Below are 17,424 nucleotides of genomic sequence, written 5' to 3'. Positions count from 1 at the left end.
AAATTGCGATTCAATTTTTTTTCTAGGAGTTACGCCCCTTTGAACTTATTTACTTTAATGTACTACTGCAACAGTTTGTCATCGCAACTCCTCTCAAACCACACAACAGAATTTCACGAAACCTTTTCAGATAATAAGGACATACTATGTAGTTGTGCATATCGACGGAAAATTGCGATTCAATTTTTTTTCTAGGAGTTACGCCCCTTTGAACTTATTTACTTTAATGTACTACTGCAACAGTTTGTCATCGCAACTCCTCTCAAACCACACAACAGAATTTCACGAAACCTTTTCAGATAATAAGGACATACTATGTAGTTGTGCATATCGACGGAAAATTGCGATTCAATTTTTTTTCTAGGAGTTACGCCCCTTTGAACTTATTTACTTTAATGTACTACTGCAACAGTTTGTCATCGCAACTCCTCTCAAACCACACAACAGAATTTCATGAAACTTAGTAGATAATAAGGACATACTATGTAGATGTGCATATCAATAGGAAATTACGGTTCAATTTTTTTTCTAGGAGTTATGCCCCTTTGAACTTATTTGCTTCAATGTACTTCTGCAACAGTTTTTCATCTCAACTCCTCTGAAAACACACATCAGAATTTCATGAAATTTTGTAGATAATAAGGACATACTATGTATATTGACAGGAAATTATTATTCAATATTTTTTCTTATATAATTTTTTTTTCTTATACTTATTTAATTTCTCCAATGACAATGTGGGGACGTGGGGTATGTGAGCGTGCTCACTAAGGTTCTTTAATTTGAAACTGTATTTGCATTATGGCAATATCATTGAAAATTGTACACTCACTAAACATTATTTTCTGTGAAAAATATTATGTTGCTATGCAATAATCAGTATTATTGCGGAAACGAAAATAAATATATTACAATAAGCACCAACTTTACATAACAAATCGCATTTATTATCAAGTTATGTACTAATAAATCTTAATGTTTTAATTCAGATAGAGATTTTGTATCATAAATTACTGCACTACCACTTCTTAACTGTTTTGAAGCTCCAAGCAAACAGAAAATTTGCACACACACAAATTATATGTACAAAAAATGTATCTTTACACATTTGTTTACTAGTTGTTATTAAACTCATAGCTTGCATTACATAAATGATAAATATAAACTGTGGTAAAAGTTTGCATTGACCCTAAATTGTTTATAGATAAATAATTAAAAGCCTATGATTTTATATTTATTGAACAGATCCAGAAACAGCAGTAGGGAAGTACCATTCAGATCCTATTGAATACAGTGAGGAAGAATCACCAGAAAAATGGTTGGTTATTTATCTTCTGTAAAACCTTGTTAGTTTGTTCAAATTATTAAGGTACAAAATGAAGATTTTACAAATATCTTAAATCATCAATACAGGTATAAAACTAAGCTGTGTGTGTAATATGAATAGTTTGAGAATTAACCATATTTAAGAAAAGCGTACTCCTTTTATTTTCTTTTTATTAGAATGTAAATTATCAAATATGCATAATTTTTAAAAACATTTTTACAGTATGCATGACTTACATGAAAGACTACGAGCCAATGAAATACGACAACAGATGATAGAAGAACAACTACAGAGTTTGGATGAGGAATGTGATACTAATTCTGTGTAAACGTCGACCTCTTCATCATTCCTGTAAACTTTGACCATTTTATCATTCCTGTATCAGGGGAAAATGTTTTGCATTCAATTGAAGCATGATCTACTGCTGTTTAAAAGACTGTCTCCACATGAAGTTTTGTCCGTCCAATTTAATTATTATTATTTTTATTATGTAGTATCATTAGAAAATGCTCATTTTCAAAGTACCATTAATCAATTATTAAAAGTTTAAGAAACTTGATCTTTCATTTTCATAATTCAGAAAATAACACTTTGAAGAGAACATTTTATATATTATATTAGGAACAAAGAAATTTGTAAACAATGTACAAGACATCAATTTCTTAGACGTTAATATGAAAATCTATGCTTTAAATTTGAAAGCATGAGAGGTAGATTATATATATATAGTTCAGTGTTCCAAATTAGCAAATAAAGAAGTATATACTGGCAAATTATAGCAGTACATTCCAATTTAAGCTCTCATGGAGCAAAATTTCAGTGTGACCTTTTGTCTTCATTTTGTATCCAGTATCTGTCATTAGTGGTTGTATTCCTGCATTATTTAAAAAAAATCTCCTGAAATTGGGGGGCCAAAAGTTACCAAATTTTAAGGCTTCAAGTAAAAATAAATGATGCATGAAAGAGATAAACACCAACAATGCTGATAATAGACCTGATGTACCTCTTGTTAATTTTTGAGTCCTGAACATGCATAAATTATTAGCCACTGGACATAAAGCAACCAACAATCAATCAATCTTGTTTATTATGCATTTATACAAAACATACCAACCAACATGTCCATTTCCACAATTACTTTTAATACAGTCCATTGTTCTTATAAAAATACTGTTTTCATTTCATTGGATTTTTTAAAATATTAATTGCATATATTTATTAAATAATTTATTTGATCATTTGAACTACGATAATTTTGACAGGAAATTTTTTTGGATGGTCAATACAGTTAGATATTAACCTACTGATCATAACAAACATCAAATATAGTTGCTTGAGTAGTAAAAACTTCTACTACAAACCTTGATTTACACAACTGGTTCTCATCTTGACCAAACATATTGTATGAATACCAATTAATCTACTGTGGCTCTGTAGGTCTCTATTAAAGTTGCCATATGAGAAATACAGTCACCTAGAAGTCACTTTTGTATGCATTTGTATTTTATATATTCCAAGTATTATAGTATCTGTTATATTCCACAGATTGTTTTATTTATATTATTTATTAAAATTGTTTTTTATATTGTGTCTTTTCTCTCTTCTTAATGTTAATGATTGGACTCTGCATTATTAACCAGACCTAATTAGGAAGATGGATTTAATTGATTTATTTTTTATTTAACCCTTGCTTAATACCACTTTCAGCACACTTATCATATGCTATCTCATGATAGCAAGCTTTTATCAAAGGAAGAAACCAGAGTATCATCCTAGAAGTTAAGATCAGAATTGAATACACCTGCTGACAAGTGGGGTTCAAACTCACAACTTCAACCCCTAGGCCACCAAGGCCTCAAAGATGAATTTGCCTTTGATTGGTATTTTGTAAGATTTTGTGCTAACTTTTAATGTAACAAATAAAAATTTTCAATTTTTGCAGTCGTATAAAAAAGGTGATTTTATCCACTCAAAGATAATTTAATAAAAAAAGAAATTTAACACTTTGTTGACATAATTTTTTGTTAGAAACTAGAATTTACAAAGAAACATGCTAGGACTTTGTATGCCTAAAAATGATATCAAGAATTTCTAATAATATTGGACTGCCACACCAACTATCAAGAATGAACTAATGAATCTTAGACCTACAAACAATGAAAATCAACAGCAAAACAACACAATTTCTAGAAAGCCTTGGTACAGAAAAAAACATGTCACTTATTGAAACACACAAAAACAATTTACAAAATCAAACTAGTATGATGACCACATAATAGATCTCAAAAGAACACAGAAATAATTTGGAAAGCAGGGTTTAAATCTTTGCTGGTTTTCCATACAGATAGCCACAGCTGTCAGTTGAATACTGCCACTAAGTAAATGTAATAAAAAAACCTATTAGGTTTTGGAGATGTCTCTTAAACTAAATTGCACATGCTGAAATGTCTCCATTATTTTATTTATCATTGATTTCATGTTGAAAGTCTGAAATATGAAGGTTTCAAAATATGTACATTAACATTATGAAATCACTATGAAATGTGGTCTCAGTCTGATAAACCATGCCAGACAAACATATACACTTACAATTATACAATACACCAAATATAGTCTTCCTGTTGCTAATAGAATCCTAGAAACAGATCAAACCACAAAATCTTAACATTGACCAATGAACCATGAAAATGACACCTGCAGCTGGACATGTACATCTTCCAATCATTACATACACCAAATAGAGAAGACCTATTGCTTATAGTATCAGAGATCTAGACTTAACCACAAATCTTAACCTTGTTCACTTATTCGTGAAATGAGGTTAAGTTCAAGTTAAAACTGTGACAGGCATGATGACTTGCAAGTTACGCATACACCAAATATTGTTATATTACTCATAATGAGAAAGAAATTGACATTATAAAAAAATAAAAACTCTGCAGTGGGCAGCTTGATAAGACTGCAAAGGTCCAAACCTGAACAGTTGGGCAAGTATGGACACAATAGCACGACAGCTTTGTGAAAAATTGTGCACATCCTGCTACAAGCATGAAATTTGGCATAGACTTTCCTCAACTATTACTCTTTTATTTCAGATAGGGAGGCATTTGAAAAAAATATCTCACTTCCGGTAAAATCCCAAATGACGGACATCATACTTAAATCAGCCCAGAATCAGAGGCTAGTGTGTGAATATGAATTTTTATCATGCTGTTATAATAATATTTGGTACAAACCTTTTTAATTTACTACTTTTGGATATATTATATAGATTAATTTAGATGTCTTTAAAAACCCTACTTCCGGAAAACTCCAACATGACGGACATTGTACTAAAACAAGATTATATTTTTTAGGGAGGGTGATTGAAATGTGTTTTGGCGTTGCAACTATCATTAAATTGTGCGGGAACCTTTCTTTGAAGCTGCTAATGGATACAATGTACAAGACATATGTCTTTAAAACCTTACTTCCGGTAATATTCAAAATGACGGACATAGAAATATCATTATTTTATTTTGATATTCAACTTTTTTTCAAAATGTAAAGAAATTTTTTTTTTTTTGTGCTGGTCATTAAACTTTTGGCTTTAAGTTATCCTCTAAAACACTTATTCTATTCTATAGTTAATGTTTAAATACAAAGTTAAAACTTCCAGTAAATAAAACCAATATGGCGTAAATTTCAAAGATGAAACCGTAGTCCATATCTTCGATGTAGAGTTTGGATAGATTGATTAAAATCAAATCAAATCACTTAAGCACTAAAACATCTTTAAAATTACTGATTTATTGCCGCAAATATTTTGTTTATTCACAATCGGAGAGCTGATTTTCTTCTTTTACAATGACCGTGGTATTGTTTCTTACATCAATAATGTACAAGCTCTTGATAAGGTGAAGAGGACTCGCAAAGAGTTGTCCAAAAGGGTTCCAATGAATCATATCTCCTTTGCCGTTCATAAGCGTCTGAACTAGTAAACATAGGAACCAATTCCAAGCTTGTTACTCATCCACACCCGCCATGGTATATTGCACGTTTTACATGCTAAAAACACTAGACCAAGTCGTTCAATTCATGATGAATATGTTTTCAAGAAGTCTATATGTCTATACACTTAGTTTGAAAATATAAAAAATAAAAATATAAATGTACGCCCCGTGGGGTGTACATTGGCTACAGTCGTTGACTCTTGCTCTTGCTAGACGGTAAAGTCTTTAAGAGTTCAGAGGCGGATTTAGGGGGGGGGCAGGGGGCCCGGGCCCCCCTTTTTGGGAAAATATTTGGTTGCTTATATAGGGAATCACTGAAGCGTGACTGGAGCGGGCCTCCTCTTAGGTCAGTCAGTGGGCCCCACTTATGAAAATTTCTGGATCCGCCACTGGAGTTCATTTCTCTTGGTATGCAAAGCATAGCATAATTTTTTGGATATGTATTCTACCATAAAACAATTGTCAGTGCATTTGCATCTGCAACCACAAGCACATAATAAGTGACTCGGATCTAAAATGAGCTGTGCGTCTATTACAACATTGGTAAGATTAAAGCATTTGGTAGTTTCTAAAGCTACAAAGAAAGCTTTCAAGTTCATGCAGGTATGGTATGCAGGTATCATTGCAAAGTCGTACATTCAAGAAGGAAGTGATCTACCGTTTCTGCGGATTCTTTGCATAGTAAGCAGGTTGGATCTACACTATTTTGATTAAATGAAGCTTTGTTGCTTTGAAGATAGTAGGTTCCTGTAAGAAGCTTTAGTTTTGTTTGAAGACGACTTATATCCGGAGATAATGTGCCAACACTTGCAAGACAAGGATGAGTGTTTCGCCAGAGTTTATTGTTAGTGGATAGATAATTGAGAGAACTATATAGGGATACTTTTGTTCTCAATTGATCATGCCAGACACTGTCAACTGTTTTTTTTACTTGTGTTTTCCATCAATTTGTGTTGATCGGATTGAGCATTAGATCATGAGCTGAAGGTAGATTATACTGGGCTAGAATGCATCTTGCTTTTTGAGAACCAGCTTTGAGAGTTGAAACCAGACATAAGTAGTTGTCGTTCAGCTAGATCCTTTTCTATTGAGGATTCCATGCCACATATTTTGTTATAGATATTTATGGCAGCTTTATGTATTGTTCCTTGAATTGGAATTACTCCTGTCATAGTATAGACAGCTGCATCTGCAGTATTATTTGGCAGTGATAGGATTTGTTTCATTGCTTTCCTATAGAATACTTCTAATGGCTCTATGTGTTTTTTGTCTGGAAGTAATATATCTAGTCCATAAATAAGGACAGGTAGGAAATATATTTGAAAGATATGTAGACAAGTAATTGGGTTGAGCCCATTCTTTCTGTGAAGACCAGCCCCCATCAGGCTATACATTGTCCGTCTGGCTTTAGAAATATTTCCTTCAATATGAATGTTGATTGTTTTCTTTAGGTCAGATGTTTAATTCCTATATGAGGAGCCGAGCTTGGCTGAAGCATAGCTGTATTATTGATCTCAAATTCAAAGTCTGTATTTCTTGTGGAGGGCACATTTTTCCGTACAAGGCGCTGGAGTTTGTATTTTTCCTGAATACTGTAGTTTTCAACTGTACTTATTATTGACTGGAGATCTGATGGTGAATTTGCAACCAGGGCGACATCCTCAGCGCAGGTCGGCGAACCACACTATATATTCCCAATGTAGGAACCTAGACCGCTATTTTTCAGTTGGTCTAGAATGTCGTTTATATATACTTTATAGAGTTCGGTACTGAGAATTCCACCTTGTCATACTCCTTGATGAACAGGGAATAGATTTGATATTAAACCATTCCATTTGATGGAGGTTATGGCATAAGTACTAAGTTGGTGTATTATGAGCCATAGTGTTCCACCTACTCCTGATAAGAAGAGTTTACGATGCAAGCTATCATGGTTGACGACATCGTAACCAGCAGCCTTAGCATCCAGTAGAGCAACAAAGATAGGTAGTTTTTGGTCCATGGATTCTGCAATTGATTCTAATAGTATGAGAGCACTGTATAGTGGAGAAACTCCGGGAGTAAAGCCTCTTTGTAAAAGATTTTGAAGAATAGCAATAATGTCTCTGATCAGCTGTCTGAGGAGTATTTCTAGTATTTTCCCGATAATTGGGAGTACAGTGATACTTTGATAATGTTTTGCATCTGTTGGTAACCCTTTATTTTTGAAGATTGGGGTTAGTATTCCATGTTTTAGGCAATCTGTAACTGAGGCTTCCTTGCATATGTTGTTAATTATTGCGATAATTTCTTATAGTAAAGCATCAACACCATATCTGATGTGTTCTGCTGTTATGCCATATATATCTGGCGCTTTGTTGGTGTTAAGCTGGTTTATGAGGGTTTGGATAGGGTTAAATGATTAAAGAATAATGCCCTTAAAAAATGAAGATTAAAGAATAACGGGCAACAAAAATGAAGATTAGAGAAATGCGTGGTCTAATATTTTGAAGATTAGAGAAAAAAGGGGTTAAGTTTTTGAAGATTAGAGAAAAAAGGGGTGAAAATGAATGTTAGTGGAGTAGGTTTAAACTTAAGTTTTTTAGAGTTGAGAAATTCTTCCATCCAGATTGATCTTGCCGGTTTGTTTGAGGATTTCATCAAATCACAGTTCCAGTCGCCACACAAAACTGGGGTACATGTATCTGAGTATTTGATAATTATCTCATGAAGTTGATCTAATAAACATTCTTTGAAATGGGTGTTTGCTTGTTTTGATCCATTACACTCAGTTCATTTCTCTTGGCATGTAAAGCATAGCATAATTTTCTGGATATGTATTCTACCATAAAACAATTGTCAGTGCATTTGCATCTGCAACCACAAGCACATAATAAGTGACTCGGATCTAAAATGAGCTGTGCGTCTTTTACAACATTGGTAAGATTAAAGCATTTGGTAGTTTCTAAAGCTACAGAGAAAGCTTTCAAGTTCATGCAGGTATGTTATGCGGGTATCATGCAAAGTCTTACATTCAAGAAGGAAGTGATCTACCGTTTCTGCGGATTCTTTGCATAGTAAGCAGGTTGGATCTACACTATTCTGATTAAATGAAGTTTTGTTGCTTTGAAGATAGTAGGTTCCTGTAAGAAGCTTTAGTTTTGTTTGTTTGGCTTTTCGCAGTTGTTAGTAAAATTGGTTTTGGTTTAACTTTCAGTTTAATACATATGATTCTTTCTGATCCATCCTCAATTTTTTCTACGAGGTGATCCATGCTTTGCTTCCAAAGAATAGCTACTCCGCAATATCCTCTTGGTCTTTGTGTTGGCTGATTTAAGTATGATGTCCGCCATTTTGGATTTTACCGGAAGTGAGGCATTTTTTTCAAATGCCTCCTATCTGAAATAAAAGAGTAATAGTTGAGGAAGGTCTATGTCAAATTTTATGCTTGTAGCAGGATGTGCACAATTCGTCTGGAATATGCTAGTTGTAGCCGCTGGACCATTTCGAATATTACCGGAAGTAAGTGTTTAAGACATATGTCTTATACATTGTATCCCTTAGAAGCAACAAAGAAAGGTTCCTGTGCGATTTAATGATAGTAGCAATACGTTAAAACACATTTCAATCACCCTCCCTAAAAATATAGCTTATTTTAGTACAATGTCCGCCATGTTGGATTTTTCCGGAAGTAGGATTTTTAAAGACATCTTATCTATATAATATATCCAAAAGTAGTACATAACAAAGGTTTGTACCAAATATTATTATAGCAGCATGATAATAATACGTTTTTACATACTAGCCTTTGATATTGGGCCGATTTAAGTATGATGTCCGCCATTTAGGATTTTACCGGAAGTGAGACATTTTTTTCAAATGCCTCCTATCTGAAATAAAAGAGTAATAGTTGAGGAAGGTCTATGTCAAGTTTCGTGCTTGTAGCAGGATGTGCACAATTCGTCTGGAATATGCTTGTAGCCGCTGGACTAAATACATTCAAGCTTGATAGTACAGCTCTGAATTTTGATTGTAATTAAAAATTGACACAGCATAAGTTTCTTACAAAATTAATGTGGTCTAAGAAAATTGAAATTGGACATTGAAGGTCGTACAATGAGCTAAAGTTGTTAATTCCTTTGTCATTTGGTCTCATATGGAGAGATATCTCGTTAGCAATTATACCACATTTTTATATTTTTATATTTACCCATTATGGTCTTATATCCACAATCTCTAATATACTTGGTTAGAATCCATAGAACCCCAAGACCTCAATTTTTGATGATATCTAAGTAAATATATTTTTTGGTCCCTTTGGACCTCAATGTCGATCAATTTGATAATGGGGCCCCAAATCCAAATCTAAATACATGGTTACATTCAGCATATATCAAACCCCATACAATATGATTTTGTTGAATACAAACAAAGTTATATTCTGAAATCTTGACACTGATTTGGACTTACTTGAAACCTGGGTCCAAAGTAAACCAGGTGCTCCGCAGGGCACAGCTTTATACAACCCCAGTGGTCGAACCCTGAACAGTTAGGGCAAATTTGGTCACAATATTCAAGCTTGATACTGTCTGAATTTGGATTGTGATCAAATTTTTGACATAATATAGGTTTTTGTCACAACATTAATGTGGTCAAAGATCTAACAAATCTATTGCGCAATACTGTGAAGATTTCTTCTTAACGTCATATGAAACGAGTGAGTGGTGAAAAATAATGTTTATCCAATTCTTGAACCAATGCAAAACTTAGTCCTCTGTGCACGATTTTATCATTTTTTATGCAAATATATCGTATAATCGTCAATTTTTTTTCTCTCCGTCTGTTATGATTTAACAAATATGGCTGCTCATTAAATGCCGTGTTTTGAAGCCGAAGTTGACTGATTGTCACCATATAGTAAACAAATAACAAAAAGCATGGGTATTGAGCACGTGTTTAACATGTACAATCAGATAATTGTTTATTTTAATGACAGATCCATGCGTATTGTGATTACGGATTTTTACGAGGAGGTTTACGCTCAGGTCACTATGCATACGGAAAATATGTCGGCGAATTGCTTCCTGGAAGTAAGCAATTAAAAATAAGTAAAATTTCTTCTAAATGTGGACAAATTAAAGAATTTTCCACAGAAAAAAGTATATGTACCAGGGCCGTAACTAACCTCTTTTAATATTGAGGCAAAATTTATGCGCCGAGCGGAGCTAGGCGAAAAATTTTGGGCGAGGGGTCTGGTGGCCGCTTAAGGCCCCCAGAAGCTCTGAAAAAATAACGCAAAATCGTGCATTCTGAGCGTTTCCCCAGACTCTTTCTTGCATTAATTTTTAGATATTTTTTTCGACAATCAGGTCCCAAAGCAAAAACAAAGATTCATTGTAATTTAAGACTTTTAGGTATTAGAGACAACATTAAAAGACCGATATGTAGGATAAAGCAAAAATCGTAATTCTCATAATTATTAATACCGTATCTGTCTGCTTTTTCTTGTCTTGTATTGTAATAAACTTTGGAGATTTTTTTATGACTAGATTTAAATATAGTGACATTGCAGTACTATACTTTAAGTACTAGTACTGCTTAAGTCCACACTAGGGACCATCTTCACCTTGTTTTACGATCTTTTACGGTATTAATGATTCTTTAAAAGTATTGTTGAAGACCATCCGGCAACTATCAAGATGAAGAGCAGAACACAAACTTTGACCATTGATCATTTGTATTTTTTCTATGCATTGACTTTGTGTGCGATTATGTCCCCATACTCCTTTATTATCTGTTAAAGGTTCTCAACACGACTTAATGCAAGTTTAACCTTTCAATGTAAAAGGTCATATATGGCAATACCTTGTTTTTTTCTTCAAATTATTTGATACCGGGAAATATGTGACCTTACTTTAATTCAAACCATGTCAGCTATCTAGTTTTATTTACAATAAAACAAACTGTTTTGTATTCTTTGATATAAACTCTGAAAACTAAAATGAAACTAGAAACATGAATAACGAAAAACATCCAGGGGATACACCAGAGAGTGAAGAGAGTTTGTCTTGCTTCTTGCAAGACACTTTCCGTGAATTTGATATGCAAACAACCTTTTGTTTCATTTTTTTTTTTTTTAATTTTTTACATGAGGCATTTGCCTCGTTTGCCTCAATGTAGTTACGGCCCTGTGTACATAAGTTGTATAATGAAAGTTTTCCATTTAGTTATAAAAAACCTATGCATATTTTTTTTTTAATTTGAGGTTTCTTATGACTTTAAAACTTTTCAGAATTCGAAATTTGAAATTTTTTGAAAAAAAAGAAATTCCTTAAAAAAATGGTAAACAAATAATCCCCCCCAACTTTTTGAAACCCCCCTTGGAGCAATAACCCTTAATCTCAATCCCATGCTTTCCTTTGTAGTATTGAACCTTGTAGTACAATTTTGAGAGATCCATACACTTAAACACAACTTATTGTCATGATTGTTTGGAAACTAGAAACATGCTTCTTTTTGGCCCTTTTTTGGCCCCTAATTCCTACGTTTTTGGGGCAATTAACCCAAAACTTAATCCCAGCCTCCCCTTTGTTATATGGTAAATTGTGGTTCAATTTCAGAGAGATCCATACAATTACACACAAGTTATTGTCTGGAAACTAGAAAAAAATGCTTGTTTTGGCCCCTTTTTTGGCCCTTAATTCCTAAACTTTGACCCCTTAAACCCTAAAATGAATTCCAACCTTCTACTTGTGGTTTTAAACATTGCGGTATAATTTCAGAGCAATTGAAATACTTGTGCACAAGTTATTATCCTGTAACTAGAAAAATACTTGTTTTGGGCACCTTTTGGGCCCCTAATTCCTAGACATTTGGGACCATCATCCCCAAAATTGATCCCAACCTTCCTTTTGTAGTATTGTACCTTCTTAAAAAGTTTCATAAAGATCTATTCACTTAAACTAGAGTTATTATCTGGAAACCAATGTGTCTTCGGACGACGCGGACAACAAACACAGACGACGACATCATACCATTATAGGATCCCAAAAAATTGTGGGGTCATATAAAAAAAAATATTAACCTATTTTGATTCAGGATATCAAAGAACCCCTAGAATTCAGTTTTTGTTAAAATCAATTAAAAACAGGGTCAAAAATTAAAATCTAAATAAACAAGTATAACATTTGGTAGAGGCAAACTTAAGTTAGAGAACAGAAACTATTTTTTCCATTTTTAAAGGGGCATAACTCTAGAAAAATTAGAGTGACACTACCAAAATTCAAATTTGATCTGTATTTTGTGGTAATTAACATTGTGTATAAGTTTCAAAACATTTGGTTGGGACAAACTTAAGTTAGAGAATGGAAACTAAAATTTTGCAATTTTTCCATTTATAATGGGACATAACTCTAGAACAGTTTAAGTGACGCTCCCAAAATTCGAACTTGATCTGTGTATTGTGGTAATAAGCATTGGGTAAAGTGTCATTACATTTTTCGAAGCATACTCAAGTTAGAGAATGGAAAAAATTTGAGATGTACGTACATACAGACAGATAAGGGTAGAACTTAATGCCCCTGGGCTAGGGCGTGGGCATAAAAATATGTTCTGGTTTTCTTTTACATGTGAATAATATAGAAAGTAACTGCTTTTTATTATGCTTTATTCTTCAACAATAGTTTTGAATTTCATATATAAGGACTCTTGTGTTCATATTGTTCTCATGCTAGCAGTCTACCTGCAGAATCTGTCTGCAGTCTCCTGTAGATTACCAGTCTATCTGCAGAATCAGTCTGTAACCTCTTTAGGTTTTGAGTTGATCTTCTGAACCAGTCTGCAGTCTCCTGTAGGTTACCAATCTATTTTCAGAACCAGTCTGCAGTCTCTTTAGGTTTTAAGTCAAATCTTTAGAACCTGTTTCCAGTCTCTTTATGCTACCAGTCTTACATTAATTATTATGTAGTATCAAGCAGCTTCACACCAAACTGCTTTTGGAATTCATTATTAAGGGCTTGAATACAATTATCTAAAGTGTGACTAATATCTTTCCTTTCATCAGCATTAAATTTTCTCAGAACATAATCTGCTACTTCAGACTTGGAGACAGGTCTATCTATTCCAACCCACAACCTTGGAATATCCTGTAAAATTACAAAAATATTACTAGACAAGCTATTTTTTCATTGTAAGTGAAAAACTAGTGTTATTTATAATATTATTAATCAATTACAGGTGCGAATCCAGCCATTTTAAAAAAGGGGGGGGGGGGGTTCCAGACCGAGGACAAAGGGGGGTTCCAACTATATGTCCCCATTCAAATGCATTGATCGGCCAAAAAAAAAAGGGGCGGGGGGGTGTTCCTGGATCTGCCAATGAATTACCAATAGGAAAGGAAATGAATTCATTTAATAGTTTTGCTCTTCAATTCTTGATTTTTAAATTCGCTATAAAACTTTTGTTCCTATCTCATCTTGCACACAGTATCTTCACTAACAATATACAGTACTTTTACACTTGAAATTTGACATGAAAGGTGACTTAGTTTTTTAAATAAAAATTCCTCCCCTTTATTGGAATAACATTGAGTTTCTTCTTCCATTTCTTTTGAAATAACCTGGTCATATTATTTTTCATAATTACCATCATGCATTTTTTAATAAATCTAATTATCTTGTTTTCAGAAACCAAACTTATTGCTTAATTTATCCACTTTTTGATAATCTAGAACAAATATAGAACAATATACATACCTCTGATTGTAAAGACTGTTGGATTGAACGAATACCTTTATGACCCCTGGAAGAAAGGGAAAAATGTTACAATTATGCAGCAGAGTTCAGTGTTGTTATATAAATTACATGCAGAATATCATAAATGAAGCAAACCATTTACTATACAAATGATACAGGTAAAAACTATGTGTTGCAAAAATTTACTCCAATGACAGTTACTAATTAGAAAATCTTGGAAAATCTTAGAGCTGTTTGATTTTAACTTTGGAATTTTAAACAAGGATGAAGAATACCCAAATTTCATAATCACTATTAATTATAAGTATCCTTAACAAAACATCATGCCGAATGCTCCATCAAAACTCTTTCTGAGTAACTAACATGCGTTATATCAGGCTTAGCAATCAAAGAAAAAATAGCATCCTCAAAATAATTATAGTGTCAAGGAAATTATTATAGCATCATGGGAAAAAATAAAGCATCTCTGTGTCGCTGAAATGGCCTCTGGAGATTACTGTTGCTTGATATACATGTATGTATGAGTTTTGCTTGTCCTTCAGTAAAATATATCTCCTCAATTTTTGGAACTAAGAAAAATGTTATCTGTATGTCTATGGTTAATATTTAGTTTATTATATCCTATATTTAGTTATTAAGAAACAACAACATTTGAAGGAAAGACTAAACAAAGTGTGCCGTAATGCTGAACCATACATGTATATAATTGTATATGAACTTGTACTACAAATGCTTAGTTATCATCAAAAAGCTTAGTAACATGCAACTTTCAATGTCAAAATTTTTATTCTTTTTGAAAGTCAGAAGAAAATAGATTGGTATACCAATTTTAAAACAAACTTTCTACAAATAACAATGAATGAAACTTTGATTTTAATAAATGAGTACCTTGCACTGCCTCCGTACTTAAAACCATATTTTCCAACAGCTTTGTCAAGTTCATCATGTATCAAATAGACATTCTCAGGAAGTATACCATAGTGTTTGACTGTAAAATATAATACAACAATGCTACCTTATCTTCTTTTATATATTTACTACAATTTACAATATAATTTGTCAATTATTAATACTTAAGCATAGTGCAGTGAATTTCAAGAGTGATGAAAAATCAAATAAGAAGGATCCTAACCATAATGAACCATAAAAAATATGCTGAAACTTTTCTTTGTCTATGTTATTTAATTTTGGCTATGTTATTAAAATTCATAATCAGAATAAAAAATATTAAGTTGGATTTATCATAAGTGTATATGTACCTGCTTTTTGAACACTTCTTCCATTAATATTCATGGCTACTTTTGGTTTTAGAAGAATACATCTTTGCTCATTTTCAAAAGTGTGAATAGCTACAAAGCCTTGACAAATCTTCCTTTCGTTGGTCCAAGATACTCTGAGATGATTGGCTAACTGATTGATAACCTGCATACCCACACTGTGTCTAGTTTCAAGCATGTCAAGGTTTCCTACCCCTACTACCTGCAGTGAATAAAGGGATTTCTTGCAAATTTATGTTATTAATTAAATCACAATACAAATTATTACATGAAAATAAAATGTGTAAGCTGTGTAAAATGTATGAGTAAACTTTTGGGTAACCAGAACTTTTATTCACTTATTTGACTTGATTGTAATTTAATGTGAGTCAATTTACCAATTTTATCCATTTTTCTTGATCTTATCCATATAGAATTCTGAATACTTTAATTGAGATTTTTCATTGTCTATGTTAGGCAGTAATGAAGTAATGTTAGATCAACAGAATATAACAACTGAATTATTCTAGTTAACTCATAGGTAATATTCTTAATAACCAAGTTCCATTGACTTTAATCATAAATATGTCACAATTCATTTTCTACATCTCTCTATGAAAATCTCAAGAAATATATGGATGAAACTCAAAAATGATATTCTCCGTAGAAAGATGTATGATATAAACATTGATAAAAATTATATATCAAAGAAAACTAGTATGATTATCATCGTGTAATGTGTTTTCTTACTAATAACAATTTTCACTGCTTACGGTTTTTACTGTTGAGTTTTTATTTAGGTGTTTACTCAGATTTAAAAAGCATGTCCTGTAAATTGATTTTAGGTATCTAGTTTTTTTGTCAATGATTTCTACGATTTTTTACTGTTTCCGATTACTTTGCGATTTTTGTATGTCAAAAAAACGGCGTCATATGTTTTCGTATGAAATAAAAATTGGATCAGAACACGGACAGGAAATGACTACAAAATCCGGAAATAAATTTTTTCTAAAGTCGTGGTTCTGGTGATCGCTTGAATCATAAAAAAAGTTATCAAATACTTTTCAGTACTAAAAATTACTAGTAAATAGTGTAAGGTTGGTGTTTCGTGTGATGAAATTTTTAGATTTTGATTAATTTTCAGATTGGCACCTGGTTTGTACAAAATACATTATTTTTTCTAAAATAAAATGCAGTTTTCAAAATTTATGATTAAATATAAAAAGTTAAGACTGTTTTCATCTTCATGTATCAAGGATGTATAAAAAAAAATTGTCAATGAAATATTGAATAGTTGGATTTTGAACAACCATTTTATATAAGAACCCTGCTAATTTTAACTCGATGGTTTGTAATTAAAACGGCCAAAAAAACACATGACAGTCATACGTCTTGAAGATCCGGTGTCTGACTTGCAAAAAGCATATCTGGATTTTATTTTAACCCTTCAGATTTTTTTTCCACAACTATTCTAGTGATGCGTATTTTTGACATTAAATAAAAATGGCTAAATAGGTCAGTTTTATTTAATTTGTTCTAACGTCTTTAAAAAGCGACGTTGAATATGTTTTAAATATATCAAGTTGTAGTGGTGTTGTTGTTCTAAATATAGAAACAGAAAAACATGCCACAATGTACGCGTATGCAGTCGAAACCGACGAAATGTGGTTGATACGAAAACATATGACATACGAAAACATATGACACGACGATATATCTGTCAAATTATATATAATTTTAAAGGTTATACTAACACAGGGCAAAAAGACAATCATAAGAGAAATTATAAAATGACTGAACCCCCCTCCCACAAGAGATTTGAAAATATTTTGAGTTACAAGTCTCGGAATTTATAGAATGGGCAGAAACAACTACTAACCATAAAATCCATTTGATTTTGACTCTGAAATGAAAAACCTGACGCCATTGTGCAGTATAAATATTTGGTTGATTGCATAGTAATCCTGTTATTTTTCCAAGCATTATTTTGTGACTGTTGACGTAAGAATGATGAAACTTTGCTTATTGATTGTTTAAATATGTTTGCAAATTTTGTCATGCTTCACAGTTGTGAAATTCTCTTTCTTCGTCAGTTAGACGCTTGAAACTAACAGCAT

The 17,424-nt window shown here is 32.5% G+C and overlaps 2 protein-coding genes across 2 annotated transcripts in view; one reads left to right on the top strand and one right to left on the bottom strand.

Annotated features, from left to right (window-relative positions):
• The window catches only part of LOC139512945 (coiled-coil domain-containing protein 18-like), a 42,649-nt gene extending 39,739 nt beyond the window's left edge, over window positions 1-2,910 (top strand). The window contains exons 29-30 of the mRNA XM_071300931.1: window positions 1,246-1,318; window positions 1,550-2,910. Of these exons, the coding sequence (XP_071157032.1) occupies window positions 1,246-1,318; window positions 1,550-1,655 (179 nt within the window). The 3' untranslated portion in view covers window positions 1,656-2,910. The remainder of the gene's footprint in view (window positions 1-1,245; window positions 1,319-1,549) is intronic.
• A 10,037-nt stretch (window positions 2,911-12,947) lies between these two features.
• Window positions 12,948-17,406, bottom strand: LOC139512943 (probable peptidyl-tRNA hydrolase). Its single transcript, XM_071300930.1, has 5 exons — window positions 17,187-17,406; window positions 15,311-15,530; window positions 14,940-15,039; window positions 14,052-14,097; window positions 12,948-13,442 (listed from the first exon to the last, which is right to left on the bottom strand). Exons 1-5 carry the CDS (start codon window positions 17,364-17,366, stop codon window positions 13,257-13,259), a joined length of 732 nt encoding a protein of 243 aa, XP_071157031.1. The 5' UTR covers window positions 17,367-17,406; the 3' UTR covers window positions 12,948-13,256.
• Between the last annotated feature and the right edge of the window lie 18 nt (window positions 17,407-17,424).

The sequence above is a fragment of the Mytilus edulis genome, chromosome 2 (assembly GCF_963676685.1).
Source record: "Mytilus edulis chromosome 2, xbMytEdul2.2, whole genome shotgun sequence".
In the NCBI taxonomy this organism is placed as follows: Eukaryota; Metazoa; Mollusca; class Bivalvia; order Mytilida; family Mytilidae; genus Mytilus; species Mytilus edulis.
The sequence above is the reverse complement of the archived record's forward strand: the minus strand, read 5'-3'. Positions and strand labels throughout refer to the sequence as shown.